Raw genomic sequence first — 16,088 nt, forward strand, 5'->3', positions numbered from 1 at the left:
AGTTAACTGCTGATACCTAACTGACTCACTCATTTTTAACTCACCATTCCATTTGTTTCCTCAGTTACATGACACACAACGTTACGACATTCTTATATTCTTATTCCATCTTGTGAGATGTTGTGAGTCATACCTTTCGTGCGTTTTCTTTGTCACCAAAATCTCTCTTCCCTCTCTCTACAGAATGGCAGCGTGCATAATCACGGTTTCACAGGACGGAACCGCTGATTTCCTAACGGTGCAGGCGGCGATCGACGCCGTGCCGCTTGGCAACATTCGCCGGACGGTGATTCGGGTCTCGCCGGGAATCTACCGGCAGCCGGTGTACATCCCCAAGACCAAGAATTTCATCACTCTCGCTGCTCTGTCCCCTGAGGACACTGTGCTTACCTGGAACAACACTGTCTCCGGAATCAATCACCATCAAGTACGCATCTTTTCTTCTCTTCGACATTTTCCTCAGATGGGCTTGTGGGCATGTATCAAAATTGTTCATATTTATGATATTATCATTCGTTTGGGTTATTGGGTGTTTGTCAAAATTGTTAATTTGTTTTGATCATTTCTCAATTCTAATGGGTTAGTCAAAATTGTTCATTTTTATTTTTTGTTTTTTATCATTTGAATTAGTGGGTATGTGTCAGATTTTTCTGTTGGCATTTTTTCAGCCTGCGAGGATAATAGGAACTGGGACCTTCGGTTGTGGAAGTACCATTGTGGAAGGGGAGGACTTTATTGCTGAGAATATTACTTTTGAGAATTCTGCCCCTAAGGTAATGGCATTGCTTTTATGGTAAAATCTCACTGGTTTCAAGTTTTTTCATTGTACCACCCTAACCTTTGTCAATTTTTGACATGTTGATACATGTAAATGGCCTGTCATAGTCTTACTTACAAATGTAATCTTTATTTAATAGAAAGAATACCGGTAAATTGACGCTTTTCATTTTTGGATCTACTTATTGCTGAAGATAGAGAATTGAGATCCTTTGACATTAGTTGTTTGGTAGGCAATTATCTGGTTGTAGATTCTTTAGATGATCTAGTATTATTGCTTTATACACCTATATCCCAATTTGTTTCTTCATAAGTTTAATGGAGACAGTACATATATTTAGGTAGAAACTATGCCAGACCTTATATAGTGCTCCTTCCTTTTTCTTCTCTTTTGGACAGGGCTCAGGTCAAGCAGTTGCAATTAGAGTAACAGCGGATCGATGTGCCTTCTACAATTGTAGGTTCCTTGGATGGCAGGTAGCTTCAATATCTTGATGTCATTTTATATAGCTTTGGGGCTTCACAGCATCATTGTGTGTTGGTGATATACGTATCTTGAATTTCTTAAAAAAATTTGAAGACCCTATAGTAATGATTTCTTTGATGGATGTGTTCTTGTGCAAGTTATGATTGTTACTTTTCTGGCTCATTCTCTTGAAAAGAGAGGTATGTTAAATTAACTTGGAACTATTATCAGTAGACTATCTGGTCTTAGGTTCAGTCCCCCGATTCTTTTTCACTAGTAGTGATATTTTATCAAAGTTACGAGTGGATACATTTCTTCAATGATTACGGTGCAGGACACGTTGTACTTACATTACGGTAAACAATATTTGAAAGATTGTTACATTGAAGGAAGTGTGGACTTCATCTTTGGCAATAGCACTGCACTTTTGGAGCATTGTCATATCCACTGCAAGTCTGAGGGCTTCATAACTGCACAGAGCAGAAAATCATCACAGGAAACAACTGGTTATGTATTCTTAAGGTGTGTAACTGATTACTTTCCAGTTTCAACAATCTTATATACGCCCTATCACTGTGCTTTAGTCTCTATAAGTTCTTAAGCTGTCCACTGAGGAAGGAGTTAGTTCTTATCTAAGTGTAATTTTAATATCTAATCTCCATACAAAACTACTAGAATTCATTCTCTACCCATGGCAAGCTAGCATGAACGAGTTTCTCTTATTGTACTATCTTTACCTTGCACGTGTGAATAAATGATATGAAACGATTGTATCATCCTTAATCACTAACAACACTGGGCTCTACACTCAGGGAAAAAGTTTTGGAAATGGTAAATCTGGTGATGGGATTAGGGTCATATATCTACAACTAATGATTTACAAAAAGTACTGGCCATGCATGATTTTATTTGTAAACCCGTTGTAAAAGAAATATGGGAACATGAAATATATTAATATCATAGTTCATAATAAGTATTCATGGAGTAAAGTTCCAAGTCTCACAGGACTTCCAACCTTTAACAGTAGAATGCAGTTACGTAGATTTATAGAAACAACAAGGCAGAAATGATACTGACTTATGAGTTAAAATGCTTAAAAGGACAACTTAAACCTTATGAGTTAAACCATTCCTTTTAAAATCTTAAACCTAAGGAGATAGACCCCTGTGAAAGACAGGGTCATTGATGTCTTGTTAGTCACCATTTGACAAATTCTTCACGATCAAACAATACTAACTCGTGCGTTCACTTTTAAGCCTTCTAAAATTATTGGTTACTGTGCAAAGATACACACCCACACACAAGTAAAATTTGGTTCCTAAGTATTTTACCCGAGTGGTCTTTGGTGCCATTGCAGATGCATTATCACAGGTAATGGAGGAAAATCGTATGCATATCTTGGACGACCGTGGGGCCCTTTTGGAAGGGTGGTCTTTGCATACACTTACATGGATCAGTGTATAAGACATGTTGGCTGGGATAACTGGGGGAACATGGAGAACGAGAGAAGTGCTTGCTTTTATGAATACAGGTAGCTCATGTCACATTCCATTTTACATTGTTTATGCTTTGCAGCGTATCAAAGAGCTCTAGAATTCTGCAACAGTTATAATGTAGAAATCTCATACTGAGCTAGTGAACTGTTCATGTTAAGGAGTTTGATTTGAATAAAGATTATGATGTGTTATGCTGACACCATGAATATGCTGATGGAAACATTTTTTACTTGCCTTAAATGCAAAATGTGCTTGCTGAGTTAAAGTCTGAAGTAATTTTATCATAACTGTAGGTGTTTTGGACCTGGTTGCTGTCCATCGAAGCGAGTAATATGGTGTAGAGAATTGGTGGATGAAGAAGCTATGCAGTTCGTCACGCATCCTTTCATCGATCCCGAACCAGAGAAACCTTGGCTTGCTCAAAGGATGGCCCTCAGGATTCCGTATTCTGCATGAACATTATTAAGGACCCTTGATGAGAATGTTCCAAACAGCCATACATAGTTTACAAGCATAAAACATTGTGTTTGTTCGCTTAAGAAAATATGCCTTGTTTGCATCCCTGTGACGTGATAGATGATGCGTTTTCCGTATGAAACCTCCCACGAGGTTATATTTCCTTAATTAAAACTTTTTGTGAATGTGTAATAAATAGAATAGTCCTTCATATCCAAAATATAGATGTGATTTAGTGGTTTCCATTGTAGGACTTCGTTCTTGGGACTAAGATTGAGTTGATTTTTAAATATTTTGCAAAATCAATTCAAAATAGCACACATAACGGTTATTTGAGTTTGGATGATTATCTGGTCAGTACATTGGGTGGATGAAGTACTACTTGAGTTAGCAAGGTTTAACTTGATTTGCAGTTAGTTTTAATCAGTTGATACATGATAATTTTTTAATTTATTCCATCTTATTTTACTTGTTCGGCTCAAATTAAATAGCACAAAGTAATAATATCTATTTGTATTATTAAGCTGTAAAATAGGAAAGTTGGCGGAAATAACTTCATTATTTTTCACAATTCTGTTGGTAACAAACAAAAAGCTAGAGTAGAACACATTTATTAATCGAGGAAACAAAGGGAAACACCTTTCTTGGAGTTTCTCATTTCCCGAAGGTTTCATTCTACAACCAATGCTACGTTCATTACGTTACCACTGTCAATATACTTGTAATAGAAAATTGAGAATGGATTGTGTATATGATCAAAAGAGCAATGGTCTGGTAGTGGCTATTAAGAAAGCTTGAAATACAGAATCAAGGTGATAACAACTATCAGGACCACAACAACGGTGCTGAAAATCCACTTGTTCCTGTTCATCATTGTTGATATGTTAGACAAAATTTTCTTGCTCTTGCCTACGTTATCATCCACTCCATGAAGCTGCATGAGGGAATATAACCATCAGAGCAGAAAGTATATAAATTCTAACAAGCGATGTTTCGCAATGCTCAAAATTCTAAAGGGTACAACCCAAATAAATTCTGCAGATCAAAGTAACTTACCACTAGATGAACGTAAATTTTGAAAAACGTCTTGTAACTAAAATAAAACACAAAAAAAGTTCAAGCAGGAGAGAGTTACCGTGTCATGTGCATGCAGCAGAGCTTGTCTCTGGGAATGCAGATCTTGAAGAATCATAACTCCCAGATCTTCTGTCTCCAACATTGTTCTTCTACTGTCCTTGATTTCGTCACTAGACTTGTTCAACCTTTGTGTTGACGTCATTAATCTTTCTCTGTGATCAGCTGAGGCCTATTGTAGTCATAGCAGCAATAAGTATCAGATTAGCAGCGTCGTTCCAATGAACATAAGTGTTCAAATTGAATCCCTTTAATCAATCACAACATCTACTATCACTTATCAACCAGTTAAAAATGTTATTTTCCACTCAAGGACTGAAAATATCACCATTTTTCTGTAAAGATGACTAAAAAAATTAATGTAACCAATTACTGCATTGACATAACTACAAAGGAAAAGGAGGACCGAATTGTTGCCTTGGTTAAACAGGACTGTGGATTGCCCTTTAACATCAGTAAAAGATGTTAACTTAAAAATATACCTTCATAACATTTGCCATGTTCGATTCTAACAACTCATCCCGTGCAGAAGGGTTTAACACACCAGATACAATTTTCTTCATTTCTCTTTTTATGTTGTTCAGATCTGCTTTGTACTCCCTCACCTTAGCAAGAAGCACAGCCTTAAAGTCTGACTGGAAACTTCTTGCCTCAAGGTCCATTTTTCGAATCTACAAATTCATAATAGCACCAACACATCAGAAAGCCAGAATACAAAGGAAATAAAAGAAGCTTTACCAACCAAAAAAATAAAAAGTGAAGAGGATACCATAACTTCTGCCTCCTCAATTCCCTCCTTTATTTCTGAAACTTTTTGTTTCTTTAGCTCTGCAAATTGAACAGAAATATACAAATTTAAAAAATCTCTATTATATAATATGTATATAATATGTATATGTGTGTGTGTGTGTGTGTATATATATATATATATATATATATATATATATATATATATATATATATATATATATATATANTATATATATATATATATATATATATATATATATATATATATATAACGTGAATGACTTTTTAACACATCATAAGCACCAATTTAAGAAAATAAACATTTAACAAATCTAAGGTGAAAGACTTGAAGATAATGCTACCATCCAAGTCAGCAGGAAGATATATTATCCAAAAGCATGACTATAAGTGCAGTGAAAGAGACAAAATGATTAATTTTAAGACTTCATATGTTAGAATGTGGAACCTTCTTTGATTTTTATTATCTCTTAAGTGAGTGAAGTATGGTTTCATTTTTCAATGAAACTTCTTCCATCAAAGAGGTTAACTGTGGATCTTTAATGGAGATCTCTTTTTCTTCATCTTACAAGACTCAGATTGATATCATACTTAAATAATCACTTTTTTTTTACTCGTCATAATAGTTAAAGCACACTAATAGAAATCTATACCAAAAAAAGATCCACGAAGTAAATATATTTGTAATTTAATTTTCTCTAAAGCCAATTACTTAAATTTGAGTTGAATTTGAAAACATCATGCCGACAGATACAGAGATTGTGCTTTGATAATATGTAATCAAAGTAGCAAAAATGAAAAGCAATATTGAGTACCTCCATTAATAGCACCAGCTTCAATGCATGCTTTTGATAGTTTTGCAGAAAGGTGGCAGTATTTGCGCTCGTACCCCTCAAACTCACCACTCATTGTCTTCAACCTCTTTTGAACAATCAAATTTCAGTGTTATCCAAAATTTTCCAATTTGGAAAACAAAAGCAGAATTCAGAACCTTCTGATACCTTCCAGTTAAAAAAAAAAAACACTAATAATTACTTAACTAAACTGAACAAGATATTGAGGATGCATGCAGAGGTTACCTGAAATTTGAGTCGAAAATGTCGCAAAAATAAGGAACTGAGTCTTGGTTTATGACAAAAGAAGAAGGTTATTTATGTAGGGGAAGAGGACGACGATGATGTGGCAGCTCTGCATGTATTTTGTTTGGGGGCTGACGTGGATTGTTTACGTGGACACTTGTGTAGATAACATGTGTCATGGTATGATATCTGTGTGACACCAAGTTGATGGGTTTATTATTCTTATTTATTGTTAAATTATTACTGTTGTTGTTGAATATTAAAGTATTATTATTATTATTATTATTTCAACCGTTATCTTGACTTAAAGAGAGTAGTTATGAGTGAGGATGTTTTGGAGAGAATTTTCATCGTCATCTTTTGTAAAACTTTAAATAAACAACTGATATTTATAATAATCAATCGTGAGAGTTGTTCCTACATTATCGTCCTAGAATCAATTTACATGTTTTTTTTTCATAAAAGGATTAAGCATAATTAATATTTTTTATTATTATGACTGTTAATTATATTAAACTTATTCCAAAAACACTATTGCATGGCTTTAAGGAACTTTCGTATTTCCTCGTGAACACGCAATCTCAAAGGCATCGAAACAATGCTCATTTGGGTTCAAGAAAAATACATGAAACCAACAGAAACAAACAAACCAGGCATTGACACGTGGATGTACGTAGAGTTTCATGTTGGCCACCAAAAAAGGCGGGAGAGCAAACTTGATCGGTAGTTTATTTTCTTTTTCTTTGGGTACCATATTGTTGCTGTTGTTGTTCATATTCACATACACACAAATTCCTTCCTTGCATTTGTATCATGAATTTTTTTATCATGAATCTTTCCCGCAACTGTACTCAGTGATGCTTCTCTCTTTTGCTTCCTAGCCAGGTTTCTCTCTTTCCACAAACTCTTTAGTTTCTATCATTTGGGCTATATATTATATCTTTGTTTTATTGTGAAATCTACCTAATCGGTTATCATATCTAACAAAAATTTGTAACGCAACATATCCTTGCATGATGTATGGTTATAGGAAGTCCTGTTAGAAATTGTACAAAGAGATGTTTTTGATGTAGATCTGCTTTGTAACACTTTAATATATCTAACAGACCCTTTGAAATCTGAAGCCACTATCTCGTATCAACCATATACTGTTCTACCTTCATGTTGAATTAATTGATGCGTAAACTAATAGAAAGTTTTTAAGACTGCATTTGACACAGATTTCTAGCCTTAATGGAGCGCTTGGGGTTTGTGAAATGATAAACTTTCTTCTTGGGGCAAGGTAACCTATAATGCTCACTGTGTTTGCGTAGACTTAGAATGTCTCAAGTTTTTGTTTCTAGATTTTAAACTTACGATTGTTGCAAGATACCAGTAAAGTTTATTAACCAGTCCATTGCACTTGCGGTATATATGTTTGACATGAGTTTAATCCACATGAGAAATTGATATCACTTTTTATTCAAAACCTTAAGACATTGAGTTTATGTTAATATTGTTGTTGTTATGGTTGTATCATTGTGATGTTGTTTTTACTGGCTGAAACAATATAAGAACATTATTTGAATTTGAGTAGAGGAGAAGGTTTCCTTCCACTTATACACTCTATTTTGACCTTGCATAATTAGCTTACATGATATCACCAAACATTAGTATAAACACCAAGGCTATAAAATACTTAACTTTTGAAAGTCTAAAACTTCATCTATACCATCATAACGTTTTCCACTATCTAAGTGTTAACAGCAGAAAGAAAATGCACTTTGTTTATCCTCAATGTATAACATATGAAGACTGAGAATGTCAAGACAGCCATTCTAGATTTACTGAAATGCAAAATTACATACATTCTGATAAGAATATTTTAGATCACCGAGTTTTGTGTGGAAAGCTCAATATCCTCCAGCTCATAGTGCATTTGAATGGCCAATTTTCTTAAAAAAAATTTTAAGTGAAAGTTTTTCTTTTGTGCTTATTTTTTGAGGTGATTTTGTCCTCTTGTATTTCACTTTGCCAGATTGGATTTGTTCAAAGAGACTATTGAGAGTTCCATTTATTTGATTTCAGGAGTCAGGACTTCTGTTCTGTTGTCAGTTGCACAGAGTTGATGTGCTGGTTTTGAAGCAGATTTCAATAATGATTCTTTCTGCTCTTCTAACTTCGGTTGGAATTAACCTTGGGCTATGTTTTATATTTTTCACCCTCTACTCTATATTGAGAAAACAACCTTGTAATCTTACCGTCTATGCTCCACGCTTAGTTTCTGAAAGAAAACGTGAAGAGGGTGGTCAATCTAACTTGGAATGTTTATTAGCTACTACTGATTGGGTAATAAAAGCCTGGGAGACCTCTGAAGAAGAATTTTTATCAACTGCAGGCTTAGACGCTTTTGTCTTTATGCGCATATTTGTCTTCAGGTGATTTAAATTACTCCATGGATTCTAGATTTAAAGAACTATCATGTCATTTTGTTAAAACTCATTATATTAGCTAATGAAGCCTCTTTCACTAATTTTGATATACATTCCTACATCATGAGTGTAACTTATCTATGTTTATACATAAAGGTAAAAACATGTATATGTGGTCTCTGCATATGAACTGGATTCCCATTGTTGCAGTAAATTTGATTCAAATGTGTATTCATTAGTTAACTCAGACTAAATTTTATTAGTGATCACTGTGTCTCTGACTACTTTTATATCAACATTTCTTTAAAATATATATTGGTGTTTCAATTTTCTGTCACCATGTTGTATGTTTTTGAAGGGATCACGTTTTTTGCTTACTAATGTTTTCCTCTTTGTATATTGTCCAGTTTAAAAATATTTACTTTTGGTGGAATTGTGGGGCTACTCATTCTTCTTCCAATTAATTGTATGGGGAGTCAGCTTCGTGATGACTCTGATTTTCAAAACAGGTCTTTGGATTCCTTCAGCATTTCTAATGTTAACAATGGTTCACACAGGTGAATATTATTGATCCAGATGCTTTTCTCCTCTAATTTGGGACTTGATTATTTATTTATTAAATCTGTTTTAGCTATAAAGTGTTAGAAAGAAATCTTTATAAGAAATTGGGATTGATCCATTCATATTATCACTAAACGCTGGAAGGGGAAAACTTCTAGGTATGTCAGTGTCATCCTTATTACATTTTAAAGCTTTTATCATGTAGTATTATGACATATTACTAGATGGTTCACCTCTCCATTTTTGTGCCTATTTTTATGTTATTGAACGACATTGCTGGCTGCATTCAGTAGTTAGCCTCTCATTCCCTTTTTCATTTCTTCATTAAAGGTATACCATTGTGGTTTCAAATCTCTATCTTATTACTATGTTCCTTGTATGAATGGAGGAGGAAGTTCTGATCACGACTGATTTACAAACTGTCATGCATTTATGTTGGCTAGTTTTGGTTTTTAATTACCATTTTTATTCCCAAAATATGCAAGTCCATCCTAGCACTTAGGACAAAAATCTATTTGTTTGTTGTAATTACACCATTTGTGAGAATGAAAAGATTTCCTCACGAGTGTTAATGACTTTTTATCTATATCATAACATGGTAACTCTGATCGCTAGATTTGGCCTTTCGCAAGGTTATGGATCCACTTTTGTGCCGTATATGTCTTCACTGGAGTTGTCTGCATTCTTCTTTATTATGTAAGTAGTTTTTGTTCAAATTGTTTTATAAATTCACAAGATTTTTCCAGTTTTGCTAAATGACAAGATAGTGATTGAATTTCATGCTTGATGCTTTTGCCATATTCAGGAGTATGAGTATATTTCATCAAAAAGAATTGCTTGTTTCTATTCATCCAAGCATGAGCCTCATCACTTTAGTATATTAGTAAGAGGTATTCCTGTTCCAGTTGGAAGCAATTGCACCGATATTGTTGAGCAGTTCTTCCAGGAGTATCATCCTTCTACTTATCATTCACATGAGGTTGTTCGTAGAAGCAGTAAACTTCAAATTCTACTTGTAAGCAGTTTCATGGAGTTTTAGTCGGTTTAAATATTTTCTCTTGACATTTGCTTAATTTTTCCTTTTTTAGTTTTCTGTTATAGTCAATGAAGCTCGGATGCACCACCCCGTGTCCGACACATATCGGCATGTTATGTCAAAGTGTCTGTGTCCAATGTCCATGTTAGTATCCGTACTACATAGGTTATAGTGTCTCAAATTCTTGATCCTATATATGTATTCTCAATATCTACAATCCATTATGAAATAAGGAAAATTCCTATTAAAAGAAAACAATAGAACATAAAAAACGGATAAAAAGAACAGCTAGTGAGTTCATACCATTTTAAACTTCTTGTGAACACCAATGAGTTCAAAGCCACTTATAGGCCAAAAATCATCTCTTTTTTGGAGGCAGAGGGATGGTGGTGGGTTTGGATTTAAATATTTTTTACTGTGAAGTTTTGAACTTCTTAGAGATCTTCAATAGGAATAGGCAACCAAAGTGTGTATGCCCTTAGAAATGTATAGTTGTATCTAACTTCAGTTCGTTTTTTCTATATTGCCTATGGGTCTATATTATAATCTTCTGATTAAACTATATTCCTGACAGACAGATGCAGAGAGACTGTACAAAAGGCTTACCCACCTGAAGAATAAAGACAACACTCCTCAACGGCAAAGGCGTGATGGATGTTTGGGACTTTTTGGTCATAAAGTTGATATGTTAGATCATTATGAAAAGACATTAGGAGACATTGCGGACAATGTGAGAATAGAACAGTGTTCATTGGCAGGAAAGGTAAATTAATCTATCATGTCTACTAATAACCTTCAGGACTAATGTGACTCATGTAATCAGGTTTTGTTTTGCTTTTGATTAACCTTTGATTTCTCTTTAACTTATCGGTTGAGTAGTAGATATCCTTTGTGAAAAGCTTTTGTATATGAATATTCCATCCAGCAGTAGATACAGTGTTTCATGGTTAAATTGAATGTATAATATATGCACTTGTTTAACAACTATTTTCAATTTAAAAGGAAGTTCCAGCTGCCTTTGTCACATTTAAGTCACGATTTGGTGCTGCAATAGCTCTAAACATTCAAGAAAGTGTCAACCCCACACACTGGATTACTGAGCAAGCTCCGGAGCCTCAAGATGTTTATTGGCCTTTCTTTTCTGTCACATTCATTAGAAGATGGATCAGCAAGCTGGTGGCTTTTGTTGCCTGCAATGTTCTTACAATGCTATTTTTAATCCCAGTTGCTCTAGTACAAGGCCTTACCCATCTTGATCAGTTGGAAACCATGTTCCCTGCTCTGAAAAACATATTGAGAATGTAAGTAGGAAATGTTACCCATTATACTTTTCCTTTCCCTACTTACGCACGCTATATAATCAGATAAAATATATAAACGTTTGTGCATTGCATTACATGAGAAATGGGAAATATTTTCTGCCCAATTTAAGTACACATCTTTGGGAAAGACTTGATTTTCTATCCTCTTGATTGTTTTCTGTGTGTTTTTTAATTGAGGGTCTTCAAATGATACTCACAAGGGTTACATTTTGTTCATAGCTTTTGGTTGCATTATGTCAGTTGGCTTGACTAGTATTCTGAGCTGTTGCATTTTTTTTTTAATTTTTTCTGTTTTTCATTATTTGCTCTGACTTCGAAAGGAAGTTATCTAATTCCTCTCCCTCTCTTTGATTTTTTTCTTTTTCCATCAACTATTTTTTTCTTGTTTTATACAGGAAAATGAAAATGATACATTTCTTATTTTCATTTTTGTGCTGTGTACTTCTAATTTCTCCTACTTGTGCAGTTTTTATGAGATAGAATGTAGAACATATGCAGGCTAATTGGATTAGATAGGTAGATTTGGTGAACCAGTATTGGTGGGTGTACCGAGTTGCAAAATTAGATGTATTATGTAATTTTAAGAATTTTGAATCCACTTTGACAGCTTGTAAGTTGCAGCAATGTTATACTTTTTGGATCAGAAATAGTAAGAGTTTGGAATGGCAACTAAAGTAGAGCTTCCTGTGTTTGCTTGTTGCAGGGCAGTTGTCAGCCAAGTTATAACAGGATACCTTCCCATTCTGATTCTTCAGATGTTTCTGTCCGTTGTGCCACCTATTATGATTATGCTTTCATCTTTGCAAGGATACATATCATGGAGTCAAATACAAAAAAGTGCATGCACTAAAGTGTTATGGTTTACTATATGGAACATTTTCTTTGCAAATGTATTATCAGGGTCAGCTTTCTATCGATTGACGGTTTTTCTTGAGCCTAAAGAGTTTCCCAGAGTACTAGCTGAAGCTGTACCAGCACAGGTCAGAACAATTACTGGTTTCACAACTCACAGAATTCTGAAATATTATCTATAGATCTCACCATATCGAGGGAATACTTTTCCTTCAAATGAAAATTTATGATTATTTGTTGATGCTGTGAGGAAACTGCTCCATATGTTGTGCATAAGATGTTCATGATTTATACTTCATGTCTGGTGCAGGCATCATTCTTCATAGCATATGTTGTGACATTCGGATGGACTAACATAGCATCAGAACTCTTTCAATTGATTCCACTTCTTTACAACTATATTAAAGTAATTTTTTATGGAGATAGCGACACAGATGATTTTGAGGCACCATCAATTCCTTACCACAGTGAAATTCCCAGGATTCTTTTCTTTGATCTTCTTGGTGTTACATATTTCATCCTTGCTCCTCTAATACTTCCATTTCTCTTAGTCTACTTTTGTTTGGGATACATCATTTATCGCAACCAGGTTTGCAAATTGTTTTTGTTTTCCTCTTTCCATATACTCTTGTCTTCCTTATTTCATGTATAATATAGCATGGCTGGCATATTACCTTATTAAAAGTGATCACTTTGCAAATGATTTGAGATGCAAATATAAGTGTTATCAAATTATCACAATAAAAGCTTGTCACATATGGTCTAACTCTGGCAATTTTGAACACGATGCTTTTGAACTTTAATTGTTAGACAGTTTCTGGATTGTCTTTTGGTCTTTTTCATTCCTGGTCACTGTATTTCACTTTCTTCATTGTGAACACTACACAGCAGATCAGTATGAAAGGCTCATTCTGTTTTGCCGTAATGCAAAATAGAGAAAAGGAGATATTTTATAATAGAACTATCAATAATTATTATTGTTTGAACACTTCTTAATTATTTAAGTTCATTAATAGAAAAGAAAGGAATTCTATTGAGAGACTCTTCAATGAGAAAATGTTTTTATAGGTGCTATACGTGTGTTATCAAGCAAGCCTTTCATTCACCACTGCATAAAGGCTGGAAAAAAATTGTAATAATGTTTTCATCTAATGCTCATAGTTGCTTCAATTAACTTAAATTAACTTCTTTTTGTCTTGGTTCTCTCTCATTTGATATGATTCCCGAGGCAAAATAGGGTCAATCATTTGTTTCCCATGTGATTACTAAAGTTCTTATGATGTCTTAAATTTTGTTTCTGTGACAGCTCTTAAATGTTTATGTGGCAAAGTACCATACTGGAGGAGAGTTTTGGCCTACAGTGCACAACTACACAATNTTTTCATTGATACTGATGCATATTATAGTAATTGGGATATTTGGGCAGAAGCAGCTTCCACTTGCATCTGCTTTGATTCTGCCTCTTCCTATNCTNACTCTTNTATTCAATGAGTATTGCCGGAAACGCTTCTTTCCTATTTTCAAGTCTTATCCTATCGAAGTATGATGGTTGAAAACTCATTCTAATTTATTGTAACTTTTTTTGTTGATTACTTTGTCTACTATACATTTTTCTTGTTTAGTTACAAAGTTATGAGTATTGCTACTGCAGTTTTTGCATGCCCTGATAAGCACTTAACTTCTCATTGTTAACATTGTCTTGGCTCTATTCATTCAGCAAACCTGGCTGCTAGTTTTTCACTTGCATCATAAAAGTCACCTTATAATGTCTTATTGTAATTCTTGTGTTGGTTATTGGGTTGGCTTGACCAAAATTGTAACAATTCATGAGGAACTGTTTCCAGTGTAGAGAAACACATGTTGCTAATATGATTATAGCATTTCCTTCTGCTTTGAAGTAACTTACAGCTGATTGTCCTTTTTTAATTGAGTTGTTTTTCCTTTTTTTCTTTTGGCCTTTTTGCAATCTGATGAAGCAAAGTGTCCTGCATGCAGTGTTTGATCAAGAAGGACAGAGAAGATCAAAATGACCCTAACATGTCTGAATTTTATGATAAGTTGGCCAGTGCATATAATGATCCAGCTTTGATGCCAATCAAATATTCAGGAAGAAGTGTTAATAGCCCCTGGCTTCCTCTACTCAATAAATCAAAAGTTTAAGTTCATAATTAGCTTCTTATGGCTTCACTTGTAAGTAACATTGTAGAGTTTAACAGATGGTTTGTTATGCTAAGACAATGTACCTTCATCTTCTGACTTTGAATTTATATTTGATTATCTTGTGTAAGTTTCTTATGTCCTCTTGATATTTGCATTAAATATTGTTGCCACTCATTTTGGATAAACTTGTTTCTACACAATACTTGGAAACAAAAAAATGCTGCTCATTAACTAAAATTAGTTTTTGCATAATTTTTCATTCCTTCGTTATTGTGTAAGTTAAATATTAGCTTTTGAAGAAACTAGTATGAGAGTTTATGTAAATTAATTTATGCTTAAAATAATTATAGGTTTGAAAAACATAATTTAGTCTATTTTTTTGTTGTTGCATATAAAATATTATCAGGAATAACTATAAAGCGACGGTGTAAAATAGTATTTATATGCCATTAATTAATTGCAAACCAGCATGATAAATTTGTGATTTGCGATTGCATGATGTAAGGAAACAACTCTTTTCCATTGTCTATGATCATTTAATTCTAAAGTTAACAATATGGTGTTCGAAAATTGTTCATACATAGTGTCATTCATTGTTTTAGAGATCTCTTGAATAATAATAATAATAATATTAAACAACGCTTTTGTTTTATCGACCATTTTCGTTATACAATTTTTACTCCTATATTAACTTCACATTCAATATCTGATAAAAATGCTAAGCGATACAATTATCCACTTATGTTGAGACTCAATTGTGACATCAACATTTTAAATATAAAACATGAGAAGAATGGCATAAATATATCAGTACAAAATGTCATGATCTTTATATTTATAAAAACATGACAGTGACAACTTTCTTTGATATGTCGGTAAAGAACAATACCCTCCAAATGTGCCTCACGAAAGCATTATTCATTTTAATGTGTTTGTGTTTGTTTTCTTGTCAACTTTCATATTTGTTGCCAGTTTCTGTTGAGACAATTTTTATTCTTGCTGAGTCAAGACAGATAAAATAAGTCCAAATGGGCCAAACTTTGTCCTAAAGAACATTTTATTCTGTTCCTTACAACTGTCTAAGAAAAACAAACCATGAATATTTGTTAAGACACATTATAATGTTTAATGATCTTGTGATCAAATTTAAGACAAGTTTTTGGGACCCAACTTCCTGAATATTTGTATAGTGACGATAAGAAAAAATAAATGTATTTGTAAGAAGTTTGCAGATAAAAACATCAGAAGATGACACAATTATTGATCAATCAAAATTTGATAACACAACAATGTAAAATCATTTGAATAACTAAAAACTGATTCCAAGCTATAATCCAAACGCCAACTGCAACTACCTACGGTTTCTGCATCTCAGTTCATAGATTTTGACTACACGGGATTTTTCTTTTCTGTTCTATCTTTTCTTGACAAAATGCCGCGTAGTTATTATGTCTGAAATCTCCTTTATGTCTAGAAAAATTTGCCAGAAAGAGCAAATGGACAGCGTGAAAATCATAATCTTAAAATAGATACTAAATCAAATATAGTCTTAATATGTAGCAACGACCAG

General features: G+C 33.7%; 3 protein-coding genes across 6 annotated transcripts; 2 read left to right on the top strand and 1 right to left on the bottom strand.

Annotated features, from left to right (window-relative positions):
* On the top strand, positions 1-3,526 carry LOC106759333 (pectinesterase 31). The gene is made up of 6 exons (XM_014642462.2): positions 1-427; positions 669-773; positions 1,177-1,254; positions 1,578-1,765; positions 2,601-2,774; positions 3,033-3,526. The coding sequence occupies exons 1-6, from the start codon at positions 185-187 to the stop codon at positions 3,193-3,195; spliced, it is 951 nt and encodes a 316-aa protein (XP_014497948.1). The 5' UTR covers positions 1-184; the 3' UTR covers positions 3,196-3,526.
* A 209-nt stretch (positions 3,527-3,735) lies between these two features.
* On the bottom strand, positions 3,736-6,289 carry LOC106759075 (vesicle transport v-SNARE 11). 2 transcript variants are annotated; one of them, XM_014642086.2, is made up of 6 exons: positions 6,177-6,289; positions 5,913-6,018; positions 5,099-5,157; positions 4,812-5,000; positions 4,331-4,501; positions 3,736-4,129 (listed from the first exon to the last, which is right to left on the bottom strand). In XM_014642086.2, exons 2-6 carry the CDS (start codon positions 6,004-6,006, stop codon positions 3,980-3,982), a joined length of 663 nt encoding a protein of 220 aa, XP_014497572.1. In that variant the 5' UTR covers positions 6,007-6,018; positions 6,177-6,289; the 3' UTR covers positions 3,736-3,979. The 2 variants fall into 2 exon arrangements, with proteins under 2 accessions (XP_014497572.1, XP_022635731.1); XM_022780010.1 differs by having other exon boundaries at positions 5,913-6,098; positions 6,177-6,223.
* A 440-nt stretch (positions 6,290-6,729) lies between these two features.
* Positions 6,730-14,667, top strand: LOC106759156 (CSC1-like protein HYP1). Of its 3 annotated transcripts, none has more exons than XM_022780012.1 (12): positions 6,730-6,899; positions 7,397-7,458; positions 8,244-8,593; positions 8,995-9,144; positions 9,781-9,844; positions 9,954-10,163; positions 10,759-10,947; positions 11,187-11,485; positions 12,210-12,486; positions 12,669-12,947; positions 13,665-13,898; positions 14,354-14,667. In XM_022780012.1, the coding sequence occupies exons 3-12, from the start codon at positions 8,313-8,315 to the stop codon at positions 14,516-14,518; spliced, it is 2,148 nt and encodes a 715-aa protein (XP_022635733.1). In that variant the 5' UTR covers positions 6,730-6,899; positions 7,397-7,458; positions 8,244-8,312; the 3' UTR covers positions 14,519-14,667. The 3 variants fall into 3 exon arrangements, with proteins under 3 accessions (XP_022635733.1, XP_022635732.1, XP_014497655.1); XM_022780011.1 differs by lacking the exon at positions 6,730-6,899 and adding an exon at positions 6,955-7,061 and having other exon boundaries at positions 7,381-7,458; XM_014642169.2 differs by lacking the exon at positions 6,730-6,899 and having other exon boundaries at positions 7,144-7,458.
* The last annotated feature ends 1,421 nt before the right edge of the window (positions 14,668-16,088 follow it).

Source organism: Vigna radiata, chromosome 4 (assembly GCF_000741045.1).
Source record: "Vigna radiata var. radiata cultivar VC1973A chromosome 4, Vradiata_ver6, whole genome shotgun sequence".
In the NCBI taxonomy this organism is placed as follows: Eukaryota; Viridiplantae; Streptophyta; class Magnoliopsida; order Fabales; family Fabaceae; genus Vigna; species Vigna radiata.

Excerpts from the sequence above, each read along its gene's own strand:
- LOC106759333 (XM_014642462.2), top strand. The coding sequence starts at position 185 with ATGGCAGCGTGCATAATCACGGTTTCACAGGACGGAACCGCTGATTTC. Across the intron at positions 1,766-2,600 it reads ACTGGTTATGTATTCTTAAG|ATGCATTATCACAGGTAATG; the intron begins GTGTGTAACTGA and ends GTGCCATTGCAG. Across the intron at positions 2,775-3,032 it reads GCTTGCTTTTATGAATACAG|GTGTTTTGGACCTGGTTGCT; the intron begins GTAGCTCATGTC and ends TCATAACTGTAG.
- LOC106759075 (XM_014642086.2), bottom strand. The coding sequence starts at position 6,006 with ATGAGTGGTGAGTTTGAGGGGTACGAGCGCAAATACTGCCACCTTTCT. Across the intron at positions 5,158-5,912 it reads AGCTGGTGCTATTAATGGAG|AGCTAAAGAAACAAAAAGTT; the intron begins GTACTCAATATT and ends TTCAATTTGCAG. Across the intron at positions 4,502-4,811 it reads ACATGGCAAATGTTATGAAG|GCCTCAGCTGATCACAGAGA; the intron begins GTATATTTTTAA and ends TGACTACAATAG.